Source organism: Alexandromys fortis, unplaced genomic scaffold, assembly GCF_014885135.2.
Source record: "Alexandromys fortis isolate MF-2015 unplaced genomic scaffold, M_Fortis_MF-2015_v1.1 scaffold_2_1_26212458, whole genome shotgun sequence".
NCBI lineage: Eukaryota > Metazoa > Chordata > Mammalia > Rodentia > Cricetidae > Alexandromys > Alexandromys fortis.
Genome location: NW_026067930.1, coordinates 5,134,621 through 5,148,456, shown reverse-complemented (window position 1 = coordinate 5,148,456; position 13,836 = coordinate 5,134,621). Strand labels below are relative to the sequence as shown.

The 13,836-nt window shown below is 40.3% G+C and overlaps 1 protein-coding gene across 1 annotated transcript in view; it reads right to left on the bottom strand.

Moving 5' to 3' along the window:
• Fam135b (family with sequence similarity 135 member B) overlaps positions 1-13,836 on the bottom strand; it is a 262,927-nt gene that overhangs the window by 81,746 nt on the left and 167,345 nt on the right. The window contains exon 4 of the mRNA XM_050145127.1: positions 7,355-7,494. Within this exon, the coding sequence (XP_050001084.1) occupies positions 7,355-7,494 (140 nt within the window). The remainder of the gene's footprint in view (positions 1-7,354; positions 7,495-13,836) is intronic.

The following is a 13,836-nucleotide window of genomic DNA, read 5'->3' as shown; positions in this document are numbered from 1 at the left end:
TTGTTCCTGTGACCCTAAATACCCTGTGGGAGTGGTCCTGACCCTTCCAGGGGAGGGGTCAGCGTTTGGCAGGCTGGGAGTTAGAGTTCAAGCACTTGGCAGGCTGGGAATTGGAGTTCAAGGGCTTGGCAGGCTGAGGTCACACTTCCAACTCAATATTACACCAACATTTTTGCTGAATTCAAATGCTATAAATAACTTAGGGATTTTTTTTGTATAACCAAAAATCTAACTCTGTATTCAATCAAGGGAGTACAGGCTCTCACTACCTGTTCCCTGGAAATAAGACTGGAGAAGTAATACTACTACTACCTTCTGAGAAATCATTTTCCTGGATACAGAAAACGTCCGAGCACCAGATTTGGTGGTCACAATTCTCTGGGAATTGAAGCTAGACTGAGCCTAATTATGACTTTCACTGGTTCCTTGATAAATCCTACTTTCAAGATACCTACACATACATGTTTATAAAAGCCTATATATTATACTTGCAAGATACCTACACATCAATGCTTATCACAGTGACTCTTCCCTTCCCCCCTGCCCCCAGGTCCACTGCAGGCTTGAGGCTGAGAAGGCAGCTTCTAAAGTCAGAATGCATGAATGCAAATCCTAAATCTAGTTGTTTTCCATTCATAAAATAATCCTACTAACTCTATAACATTATAGTAAGTAGCTATATAAGAAAGTGTACAAAAGGGGTTGACCAATTTCAAATAATGCAATGTATTATGGTTTTTGTTATTTTTACTTTACTACTGAGTTTGAGGATTCCCTTATCCCATCACATCTGCATGGTGGCCCTGCATGTTCTTTGGAAATACATGCCTTAAATTCCATATTTAAACCATGTCTTTACCACACCTTAGTGATGTGATGGAGACTAATCTCAGCTCTAAATCTCTGCATCCTTATTCATCAAATGAAGCCGAGAAAGCCCATCACTACACTGCAATAACTTAATGAGATACTACAAAACACTCAGCAAAAAATCCAGTGGAATTAATGTAACATGCTGATAAGATCAGTGGATGGATATGATGATTAGATCCAGGTCCTATCACTATTCATAGAAGTTTTGCTTCCCTCAACTACATTAGACTATCACTTGTATCTCCAGGAATATGACATACTCTGTTAGTAGTTAGTTAGTTAGTTAGTTAGTTAGTTAGTTAGCTTTTAATAATTTTTATTGAGCTCTACATTTTTCTCTGTTCCTCTCTCTGTTTTTCCCTCCCTGTCAACCTTCTCCCCAGGTCTCCATGCTCCTAATTTACTCAGGAGATCTTGTCTTTTTCTACTTCCCATGTAGATTAGATCCATGTACATCTCTCTTAGGGTCCTCATTGTTGTCTAGATTCTCTGGGATTGTGACTTGTAGGCTGGTTTTCTTTGCTTTATGTTTAAAAAATGATAAGTGAGTACATGTGATAATTGTCTGTCTGGGTCTGGGTTACCTCACTCAAAATGATATTTTCTAGCTCCATCCATTTGCCTGCAAATTTCAAGATGTCATTGTTTTGTCTGCTGTGTAGTACACCATTGTGTAAATGTACCACATTTTCCTTATGCATTCTTCAGTCAAGGGGTATTTAGGTTGTTTCTAGGTTCTGGCAATGACAAACAATGCTGCTATGAACATAGTTGAGCACATGTCCTTGTGGCACAATTGAGCATCCTTTGGATATATACCCAAAAGTGGTATTACTGGGTCTTGAGGAAGGTTGTTTTCTAATTTTCTGAGAAATTGCCACACTGACATCCAAGGGGGTTATACCAGCTTGCATTCCCACCAGCAATGCAGAAGTGTTCCCTTTTCCCCACAACCTCTCTAGCATAAGTTGTCATCAGTGTTTTTAATCTTGGCCATTTTAACAGGCATAAGATAGAATCTCAGAGATGTTTTGATTTGCATTTCTCTGATGACTAAGGATGTTGAGCATTTCCTTAAGTATCTTTTAGCCATTGTAGATTCCTCTGTTGAACATTCTCTGTTTAGGTCTGTACTCCATTTTTTTATTGTATTATTTGTTCTTTTGATGGACAATGTCTTAAGTTCTTTGTATATTTTGGAGATCAGACCTCTGTCTGATATAGGGTTGGTGAAGATCTTTTCCCATTCTGTAAACTGACATTTTTGTCTTGTTGACCATGTCCTTTGCTTTACAGAAGCTTTCCAGTTTCAGGTTTCATTTATTAATTGTTTCTCTCAGTGTCTGTGCTGTTGGGGTTATATTTAGGAAGTGGTCTCCTGTGCCAGTGTGTTCAAGTGTACTTCCCATTTTCTCTTCTATGAGGTTCAGTGTGGCTAGCTTTATGTTGAGGTCTTTGATTCATTTGAACTTGAGTTTTATGCATGGTGATAGATATGGGTCTATTTTCATTCTTCTACGTGTTGATATCCAGTTATGCCAGCACCAATGTTAAATATGCTTTCTTTTTATCATTTGATACTTTTTTGCTTCTTGGTCAACAATCAGGTGTTCGAAGGTGTGTTGATTAATATCCGGGTCTTCTATTCAGTTCCATTGGTCCTCCTGTCTGTTTTTTTTTTCTTTTTCCTCCTGTCTGTTTTTATGCCAACACCAGGCTGTTTCAGTACTGTAGTTCTGTAGTACAGTTTAAAGTCAAAGACTGTGATGCCTCCAGAAGTTCNTGTTTTTCTGGTTTTTTTTTTTTTTTTTTTTTTTTTTTGCTTTTCCATATGAAGTTGAGTACCGTTCTTTCGAGGTCTGTGAAGAATTTTGCTGGGATTTTGATGAGCATTGCATTGAATCTGTAGATTGCTTTGGATAAGATTGCCATTTTTACTATGTTAATTCTACCTAACCAAGAGCATGGGAGATTTTTTTTTTTTTTTTTACTTTCTGGTATCTTCTTCAATTTCTTTCTTCAAAGATTTAATGTTCTTTTCATACAAGTCTTCCACTTGTTTGGTTAGAGTTACTCTGGGATATTTTATGCTATTTGTGGCTATTGTGAAGGGTGTTGTTTCTCTGATTTCTTTCCCAGCCCTTTTATCATCTATGTACAGGAGGGCTACTGGATTTCTTTTTGAGTTAATCTTGTATCCTGCTACATTAGTGAGTTTATGAGTTGTAGAAATTCCTTTGTAGAATTTTTGGGGTCGCTTATATATACTATTATATCATCAGCAAATAGTGTGAGTTTGACTTCTTCTTTTCTGATTTGTATTCCCTTGATTTCCTTTTGTTATCTTATTGCTCTAGCTAGGACCTCAAGAACTATATTGAATAGATATGGAGAGAATGGACAACCTTGTCTTGTTCCTGACTTCAGTGGGATTGCTATGATTTTCTCTCCATTTAGTTTGATGTTGCCTGTTGGCTTGCTGTATATTGCCTTTATTATGTTTAGGTATGTTCCTTGTATCCATACTCTCTTCATTTGTTTGTTTATTTAACATCCTGACCGTAATTTCCCCATCCTTTTCTTTTCCTGTTTTCTTTCCAGGATCAGGAATAGGTTCCCAAGAGCCAGCCAAAGCATTAGGAACAACCCTTACTCCCATTGTTAGATTTCCCACAGTAGACCAAACTACACAGCTCACACACACACACACACACACACACACACACACACACACGGAGGGGGGCAGAGATTTATGTAAAGGCTCCATGGTTATTGATATAAACTGTGAATTCCTATGAGCCAAGTTAGTTGTTTTGTGGTGTTTTTTTGTGAGATGTCCGTGCTCAACTATGTTTATAGCAGCTTTATTCATTATTCAATAGTCAGAATCTGGAAACAACCAGGATGTCAATGACGAATGGATAAATGTGGTACATCTATACAATTGAGTATTAATCAGCTTTGAAAACAATGACATCAGGAAATTGAAAGAGAAGAGATGGAAATAGAAAAAATATTCTGAATGAGGTAATTCAGTCTGAGAAAGACAGACATGGTGTGTACTTATTCATAAGTGGATATTAGTTGTAAATTATAACCATGCTAAAAATCCACCGATCCAGAGAGACTATGGAAAAAGAAAAGCCCAAGAGGGGACCCATGGATCTCCCTGGGAAAGGGAAGTAGAAGATAACTCCTGGGTATACTGGGGGCAGGTGCAGATGGGAAATTGGGCATCTGGTTTGGAGAGTGGATGGGGTGGAGAATACTAAAAGAGATGGCTGGAAGAGGACATTTCAGGCTCAGATAAAAACCTGGGGCAAGGGAAACTCCCACTAATCTCAAGGATGGCGCAGTTAAGACCCTAGCAATAGTGAACACATAGCCTGAACTAGCCATGCCCTGTGATCAGATTGGTGACTACTGCAATTGTCATCAGAGAGCCTTCATCCATTAACTGATGGAAACAGATTCACAGACCCACAGCCAAACATTAGCCATAGCTTGGGGAATTCTGCTGAAGAGAGGGAGGAAGGACTGTAGAAGCCAGAAGGAGCATGTTCCACTCTTTCAGTCTATTTTTTACAGCCTGTTTTATCTACATGGAGTCCTCCACCCCCTGGGTATAACAGAGATCTGTTCTCTGGGCTACCTCGGCTATCAAATGGCTTGACTACTGACTTCCTTTGTTTCTGTTCAGCTGTCCCTATGTGTCTTCAGGCTCACCAATACCCACATAATAAACAGCAGCAACCAACTTCCTGCCCTTTCTCTCATTTCCCATACTTATACCTTGGTCGGTCTCATTCATTTTTCTTCTGAATGAAACCATATGAACAGTGGTTCTCAACTTTCCTAATGCTACGGCCCTTTAAGACAATTCCTCATGTGGTGACTCCAAACCATAAAATTATTTTTTTGCTACTTCATAACTGTAATTTAGGCATTGTTATCAACTGTAATGTAAACATCTGATATGCAGGATTTCTGATATTTGAACCCTTTAGGAGTCACAACCACAGACTGAGAACCACTGCTCTAGAACATGGCAATTACGCTGCATTCAGTGAGATGACAATGGTTTCCTATATTATATCCTTCTTTTCCAGGTTCACCTTTGTGCACTCCCTGTGCCACTGGATAAGATTCCCCACCCCATCCCTTGCTTCACTAAATTTGTCCTTGACTGGTCTGCCACTTTCCAGTGTACTGCTGCCCTGGGTCCTAAAGCTTCCAAGTGTTTCCCATGGAAAGGTACCCAAGAGGGACTTGCTCAACCTCTGAATCAACTCACCCCTACCCTCGTAGTCTCTGAAGCACTAGGTCTGTGATGGGCTTGGGAACTACAACTTTGCATGAGCATTTCCAAGCTTCTGTTCTATGGGTGTACAAAAGAATCTCCCTTTAGAGAATTTCTATTTCTATAAAAGAGTGGTTCTCCACCTTTGTAATGCCATGAGCCTTTAATACAGTTCCTCATGTTGTGGTGACCCTCACTCGTAAAATTTTTTTCATTGCTACTTCACAACTGTAATTTTGTGACTGTCAGAAACTGTAATGTAAATATCTGTGTTTTCTTGATAGTCTTAAAAGACCCCTATGAATGGGTCATTTGCTCCTCCCCCACTCCCGAAAGAGTCACAAAGTACAGGCTGAGAACCACTGCTATCTAATGTAATTTTGTTCACTATCCCTCTCTGCTGTAATTGCTTTCTCTCCTTCTTGAAAGAGCTAAGTATCCTCTTGTTAATCTGTACATCTTCTTTGCCTTGACTGCTGAAAACTTGGCCCTCCACATGTGAACTGTCATTAAGTGCAGAAGATACTCATGCATATTTTTCTGGTATATTTATCTTGAGAATGCTTTTCCTTCCCTTTCTATGTTTATCTTCTGTAGCTCATTCTACTGTGGCTCCCTCTTATTATTCTCTATATATTTTATGTACACCTAAATCTTGTATGTCACTACTGCAAATATGAATAAAATATCCAGAGGGCCTCTAGAGGTACTCTCTGTGTTTACTGTAAAACATCCCATCAGACTCCTTGGCTTCTAGTTAGTTCTCTCTGTACTCAGTTCTGGTTCGCATCCTTGGCCTCAATGTAGAGACTGCATCTTCTCTTCCATAATGTGCTTGTTGGCTAGTCACCCATTATCCAAACGTGTGTCGCATATGATATTGCAACCTGCATGTATGAATACGTTATCTGCTCAGGCAATAAGTAGCAGTTTGATTTCCATAAATCCATTGGTATGCGTTCGAAAAGAACTAGTATGTTCATATGTTCATCACAAATGTAATTTTTCAGATAGGTGTTATTCACTTTAGCTCTGGATATAATGATTAGTTGAAACATTTCTTGCTACCATTGAAGTGGAATAATGCCTGAGAGCCAATACATTTATCTAATAGGTAAACGGTAGTGCCAAAACTCCTAGCAGAGTCTCCCATTTGCTACTTTCTCTCCAGCACACAGTACAGACTTAGTGAGTGCTTAGAAAGCCTTGGCTGAAGAAATGCATGAGTTAATTAATAAAGAAAGAGTAGCAAATCAGGACTAGCCTCCATACAGAGAGCACAAAAAGATGTGTACAGGAAGCCAATAGCTGGAATACAGGAACTCAATGGAAGTCTGCTGTACAGCAAGGACCAGCCATGGGTGAGCAGAAGTGCTCTTACGTTTGTTTAAACTAGAGGCATTCTTCACATCATACATGCCTGCATTGTGAAATAAACAGCCAGAATGTGGGAACAAAGATTCAAGCTATTGACTGCGGGAACCAGAACAATAGTCCAGAGACCTTGAAAATATATTCATTTAGCAAATGAAAATATTTTATTCAAGCTCCAATCGAAGCAAACAATGTGCCAAGGCCTCTAAACTTAGTCTGGCTTTCCCCCTCTCTGCAGGAAAGGATTCTCCCTCTTCTCTGTCTGATGAATTCTATCCAGTACGTGCTTCTTAAAGGGCACTCCTCTGTGAACTGTTCTAGCTCTAGATTGGTCATCCCAAAATTCTTTCTCCATCCATGGAGCCTCTTGATTTCCTCCCAGCTATGGCCAGTTTTGCTAAGCAAGACACAATGCTTATAAATTTGCTCGCTCACTGAGCTAATAGCCCCTTGAAGTCAACAGAGTTCGGAACCTTCTTCACTTCTGTGCCTTATCCTAACCCCAATTTTGTAAAGAGCCGATAATCCAAACCACCTGCTGAGGGATTCCTGAACAATAGGCCTGAGCAGAGATACACTGGAGCAAGAAGGAACGACGGCAAATGATCATGATTTTGTGGAATGATCATGTGTGTGATGAGAAGAAGAGAAAAAGCCGTCAGAAACAGGTGGATATAGGATCCATAAATTCTTACCAGATCTCAGAATCAATCTGTAGCTTCTTCACTCACCCTGAATCCAGCAATGAAAGGGAATAGTTAGCCAGGAAAGAAAACCTTTTGCAATTGGCAGGAGATCAAGACTTACCCTCTCACCATCTAAGAGCAAATGAGCTCTGAAGAGCATGGCATCATTTACGGGAACTTCTTCATTCCTGTATAAGATCTGGAAGATTCGGCTATGCACGGCACTCTCATGGACACAGGCTGAATGCAGGCTGCTGCTCTCTGCAAACAGGAAGGAAATCAGTAGGAGGCCATGAACTTCTAAACTATCCTGAAAACACAATCCCATCAGGTTTCTTTCTGGCCTTGGGGATACTAGGACTCAAACTCGCATTCTCGTTTCCAAAGCTTAAGATCACAAGTAAATGAGTCCCCACCATGGGAACATCTGTGCTCACTGGTGTAAGCCGTCTCTCAAGAGAACCTTGTTCAATGTCTTATACACCTCATGACTTTGGCAAAGTAACTCTTGCTGTGGGCAGTATTCCCACCAGGAAGTTAGTGCCTGCAAAATTCCTCACCTGATCACAGGTCGGTTCTGTGAGTTCTTTTACCTCCATCCAGGAAACAGGGCATGATGAGTAACTAGAGGAGGTTGCCCTCTTTCTACAAAGACCCTGGAACTTCACAGCATCCCCCCAAATGCTGCCATATCTTGTTTGATCTGAGTACTGCTCTGTCTAGAATTTTAGGCAAATGTCACCTTCACATTGTACTGCTGACAAGCACTTTGATGAACCAAATTATGTAGGAGCTTAGGTGTTTTCTATTTTATAATCCCTAAATAATATTTCAATGCTAAGTTTAATTCAAGTAAACAGTAAGGTTACGAGACTTTATCTGCATCCATTCTGCAGGGTCATCTAGGGCATGAAATAGGTGCATGCCTATAAATGCTTGCCACATAAACGTTTGAGCAAAAAAGCATGCAATTAGTTAGAGATAAACAATGTTAAAGTTCATGCAAATCAATGATTGCTATTCATAATAATATCTACAAGACATACTCAGTAGTTTCCAAAGCATCTTAAATGTGTTCTTCTTAGTGACCAAGAAAAAAATCTAGGGTAAGTAAGATATAGACTAATGCCCTAAAATTAGAGGACAGTGCCTTGGTATTTCCTTATTGGGAACTGAATGCTTGTGTTTATCCCAAATTCACAGGTGAAAACATAAACATCAGTGAGATACCACTTGAAGATACTGGTCTTTGAGAGGTGACAAGGTTGTAAATAGCATAACAATAATGACGATATTCCAAAGAGACACCTGTGTCTTTCAATCTGTCTATCCAACAGTTGTAACAATGGACCCTCATGAACTGGCAGGCTGACTGAGAATTGTTACCCATAGGCTGTGGCTTTTGAACATGTGATCCCAAATGTTGCCACTGTGTGGGGAGGTTTAGAAGGTATGGCCTTGCTAGAGGAAATACGTCACTGGAATCAGGCTTTAGAAGTAAAAACCCTCACCAACATTCAGTGTTTTTTCTCTCTCTCTCTCTCTTTGATTTGCAGTTATGGTTGAGGGTATGAACTCTTAGATTCCTGCTCCGGTAACCAGACCTGATACTTGCTGCCATGCTGACCCCACCACTATGCTGGAATCTAACCTGGGACTGTACGCTGAAATAAACTCATTCCTTTATAAGTTGTCTTGATGGTGATGTTTTATCATAGCAAAGGAAGAGTAACCAATATAAGCTTGATTGAAAAACAATGATCTTAGAAAAGAAAGTAATTTTCTCAAATAGCAAATATAAACTGCTCATGGTGTCTGAGTATCTTGGAAATAAGGATTAAGGGGATTGGCATGATCTTTCAACACTAGGTAATGTCCAAGCACGTGCTTCTGTAGATAGGAAGCAGAGACCATGACCCCCTGTTACCTGCGGGGCCACTAAGACCTGCCTGCTCTAACTTGTCCATCATCAGGAGAAAATAAAATCACAGTCCTAATCCAGCTCCATTGAGACCCGTTGGATCCAAGTTGAAATGACTTTTAAACAGAATCTCCTCTATGTATAGATTCCTCTGTTTTGATTTCCCACACTGCCCCTTTACCTCTTCCTTCCCCTGTCAGAGCCTGGTTGATCTATAAGTCAGACCAACAATGTGGAAGAGGATGGATGGAGCGAATACTCTGAAGGTCAGAGCAGCATGAACCGTTGCTGCCAGGAGGGACAGCTGGCAAAGAAGCACAATCTGTTTCCTTTTTGGGAGGTGACATCATCTCTTATAACAGCAGCTTTTTCTTGTGAAAAAAAAAAAAGGGGCATATCCACACTGATCAAATGGGATATAAAGAAGAGTCCACAGACAAGGATCCTATGGCCTGGCGCGTACAGGGGCTGCTGTGTACAAGGTGATGGCATTTTAGCTGTGTTGAGCACTGGCTTTCTCAGTAGTTTCTGTTGAATGCAGTGACATAAAACAGGTCTCTAAGGACAAATGTTCTCTGATCAGATTGGCAGACAAGATCACAGGGTACCATTTGTCATCACTGAAGATCCCAGAGTCCCACAAGACTCTGCTCATTCCAGGACAGGGCACCTAGCAGGTTGCCTGGGACTGTGTTGTCTTCCATCACTACCAAACAAAGGATTATATGTTTATCCACAAGGGAAGGCACGCTGATCGCAAGACACTCTAGTGGGGAACACCAATGAGATTTCACCTGCTTATGTAGCTCCATAACCCCATTAAGATTCTTTCTCCTTCAGTGAGTGTAGTCCATGTGTAGATATCCCAACCTGTCTCCCTCTGCTTGGCATCTTGAAGAGAGCACAATTCCCATATCAACAAAGCTACTTACTAAAACATTTTACCCTGGGTCCCCTGCTCTCTTTGTGGAGGTTTCCACATCAGACTAGAGGGACCCATTAATAGCATCTGGCTTCTTCAAAGCTGCATTGAAAAATAAATTCAAAATGTGATTCCCATGTTGCTGGCTGGTGGGGATGATCCATGTAAATGATCTGGCAGTCCATTCACTCATTGAGGTAGCAACAGCCAGGGTGGGAAACAGGAACTCCTGAGGAACAAGGACTTTATTGTATTTATTTATTTGCCTTGGTTTTTCTTTCTGTGTATGTGAAATTTGGAGGGACATTAGAAAAAGGCGCAAGGAATCCAGAAATGTAATGTGTATGGTCTATGTCCTTCATAGACTTAATGGGCAGTGGCCAGACCTGGTGATAAAGGTCCATATCCCAGCTACTCAGGAGGCAGAAACAGGACAACTGTATGTCTGCCTGAGATATAAAGTGAGTTCAAAACTAGCCTTGGTAACTTGGTCCAACCCTATCTATCTCAAAGCAAAAATTCAAAAGGACTAGAGAAGTGTTAGAATTGTAGAAAAGTTACCTGGTCCGTGTAACATTCAAAACATGATAGCACCAAATGAGAAAAAGAAAAGAACTTGTGCACACACTGAAGAGTTGTCCTTTCTTATATTTTCGATGTATTGATGTGAACTAAAATTTCATCACACAAGGAGCCTACTCTGAGTGGTCTACAAGAGAATGTACATACAAGTCTTCAGAACTATGTTTTCTTCTGCATGGCAGGGATCACATCTTGGATGAGGAGGGCAAGGGCTTTAATTAATATAAAGAAAGAAGAGAAAGGGATTGGAAGAGGGAGAAGAAGAAACTGGGGAAAAGAAGGTGGCACAGAGCAGAGCAAGCAGGGCAGAGATAAGCAGAGAGGTCCCTACTGTACACAAACTGCATCTCAGCAGCTGATCCTGGATTAGGTCAAATGGCAAGAAAGAGAACAAAGCTTTCTACTTGATATTTCTCTTGCCCCCTAAAATGAATCAGATGAATACAGATCATAATTACAGACCTCTTAATGTTTAAAATTCTGATGATGATCTTCCTCTGCTGAACCAACCCCCTACACACAAGGGCTCTGGGAGCATGGAAGACAAGCTAGAACTGCCATTCATCCTACAGAACCCAATGCCAACAGCAGCCTCACTGATCATTGACATGAACCAAATAAAATACTGAAAACCAACCTCTGGATTTTTTTGAACTCAACCCATACGTTAAGAGAGACTACTGCCTACCCTATTAGAAAGAGCATTGGAAAAGACCCATCTGAATGTGAGTCCCTTCTGGATTTTCTGGATTTCAGAAGAAAGACTGACTTCTCGTATTTAGGGTCTTATTTAGTCATTTCTACACTCATTCCCACTCACTCCTTTTCTGGATGTTTGGCCTTGGTCGGGTAAATTAACCCTAGCTTAGATAATTCAAGAAACCGTCCTTCCTAGTTTCCAGGAAATGGTAAATAAAGAATAAAGTTTTTAACTGTAAAATTCTCAAAACTCAGGTTTCCGAGTAAGATGAAGTGAGGCTTAAAGATGACTGTACACTGTTCATTTTCTGCCTGCTTCCAAGAAAGTGGGAAGGCTACTTTGAAATGAAATGATTACTATTTCCCTAACAACTCAAGGAAGAGACGAAACAAAGCCACATTGAAAAATAAATTCAAACTGCGATTCCCATGTTGCTGGCTGGTGGGATTAGGGCTTACACATAGCCAGTGTAAGTGATATGACTGCCCGTTCACGCACTGAGGTAGCAACAACCTGGGTGGGAAATAGGGACTCCCGAGGAGCAAGGACTTTATGCATGTATTTGCCTTGACTTTTCTTTCTGTGTATGTGAAATCGGGGTGGGGGGGCATTAGAAGAGGCAAGCTTTCCTATCCAAAGAGATATCCACATACTCTGTGGAATGAGGGGAGACTTGGTCCAAAGAAGAAAGTAAACACCAAGAGGAGAACTCTCAATGCTGTGAAGTTCAGGCCCTCCTGGGTTAGGCCGGTTTCACTGTACCACGACATGCTTCCATGGGATAGAAAGATTGAACTCTGTTGAGCCACAGAGGAAAATGTGAAGTTGTTTCTATGTGTTTTGTGCTATGATAACGTATTACCACATACCAGGCATTTTCTAATGAACAAGAATCTGTTGGCTCCAGAGTGCTGGAAAGTCCAATATCAAAGGGTCTCTCTCGGGCAAAGATCTTCCTGCTGTACTATCCCCACGACAGAGGAGACATTAACTTACCCTTTTGTAGTGGTAACTGTCCTGCACCTATGGCAGAGTCTTAGTTTTGTCACCTTCTAAAGCCCCACTTTACAACACTATTATGAAAACTAAAGTTAATTGACAGTTTGGGGGTGAAAAACATTCAAAGCGCAGTCATATCTAAAGAGTTATGTGACCTCAAAGCTCACAGAAGGGTCTCCAGAGGTCTCATCAGATGTGTGGACCATCAAGGAGCTCATCACTAAGTCATGAGCATCCTCATGAGCTCCAGTGATCCTCACTTCTGTAGATTCACTTGCCAATCTAATGCATAGCAACGAGAAGCTGATCAGATCCAGAGTGTAGAAAGGAAGCCATTCAACTACGTAAGCCCAGGGCTTTCTGGACAATATGAGGTAGGGAAAGGTGTTTCTGCTAACAAGGAATATATAGCAAGCATTCATATGGACAACTGAACCAATGTAATTCTCTCTGTGCTTTCAATTTGTGAAGCACCTCTTATTGGTGACACACCAATAAAATGTCATTTTTATTGCAATTATAATGACTCTTGATATTTTTTGTTGTTGTTTTGTATTTAAAGTGCTCCACTGTAGATGAGATGCTGATTATTTTGCATTTATAAGTGTGGGTATGTTTATGCCTCTCACATAACCCCAGATTAATATATTTTATGACTTTTAATAAATTAAATCCATTCACGTACATGTTAAAGAGAAATTGCTGACCCATAGACACAGGATCTGAGCAGAACACTGGGATTCAGCAATAAACAACATTGTAAAGTTCTTTGTGATACATGTCTGTTTTATACTGTTGCTTAAGGAATGAGATTTTTTTATTCAACCCAGTGGACCCCATAAAGAATGCCTCATTGTCTGTGATGCTGTATTATTCACAACATCTCACAAAGGATAATTGAAAACTGTTAATTAAGTTGACATTTTATGTATACCAAATTGAGTTGGGAAATAGATATTTTTACCAGCTATGTGGTTTCCAAAACCACTTCTATAATATGCTGTAAATAGAAGACAAATTTAATTTATTTTTTTCTACAAAGTCTGACTTCCTTCCTCTTTCTTTTATGATAAAACAGTTCTTTATATACACAGCATTCTCAGAAATCATTTCTCTTGTTATTAGTTTATAATTTGACAGTTTCATCAATAATACTTTCTGGCCACATTCAGCCCTTTCTTATCCCCCTTCCACTGCTATCGATTCTTCTCCCTCTTCTCTCCAAGTCCCCCTCCCACACTCATTCAGTCTTTTTGCTTTTGCTTTGTGACAAACAAGGCCAACTTGTGTGGACATGGGTGTGAAGCTTTCCATGACATGTAAGTGACTCATCACTGGCTGCATCATGAAAGACAATGACTTCCATTAGCTCAACTTGATGGATGGGTGCTCCCATAATACTCTTCCTGCTTATGACTGGATGTTTGCAGGTTCTAGAACATTGATAGGAACTAGCTTTGGATTGTCAATTCATATATA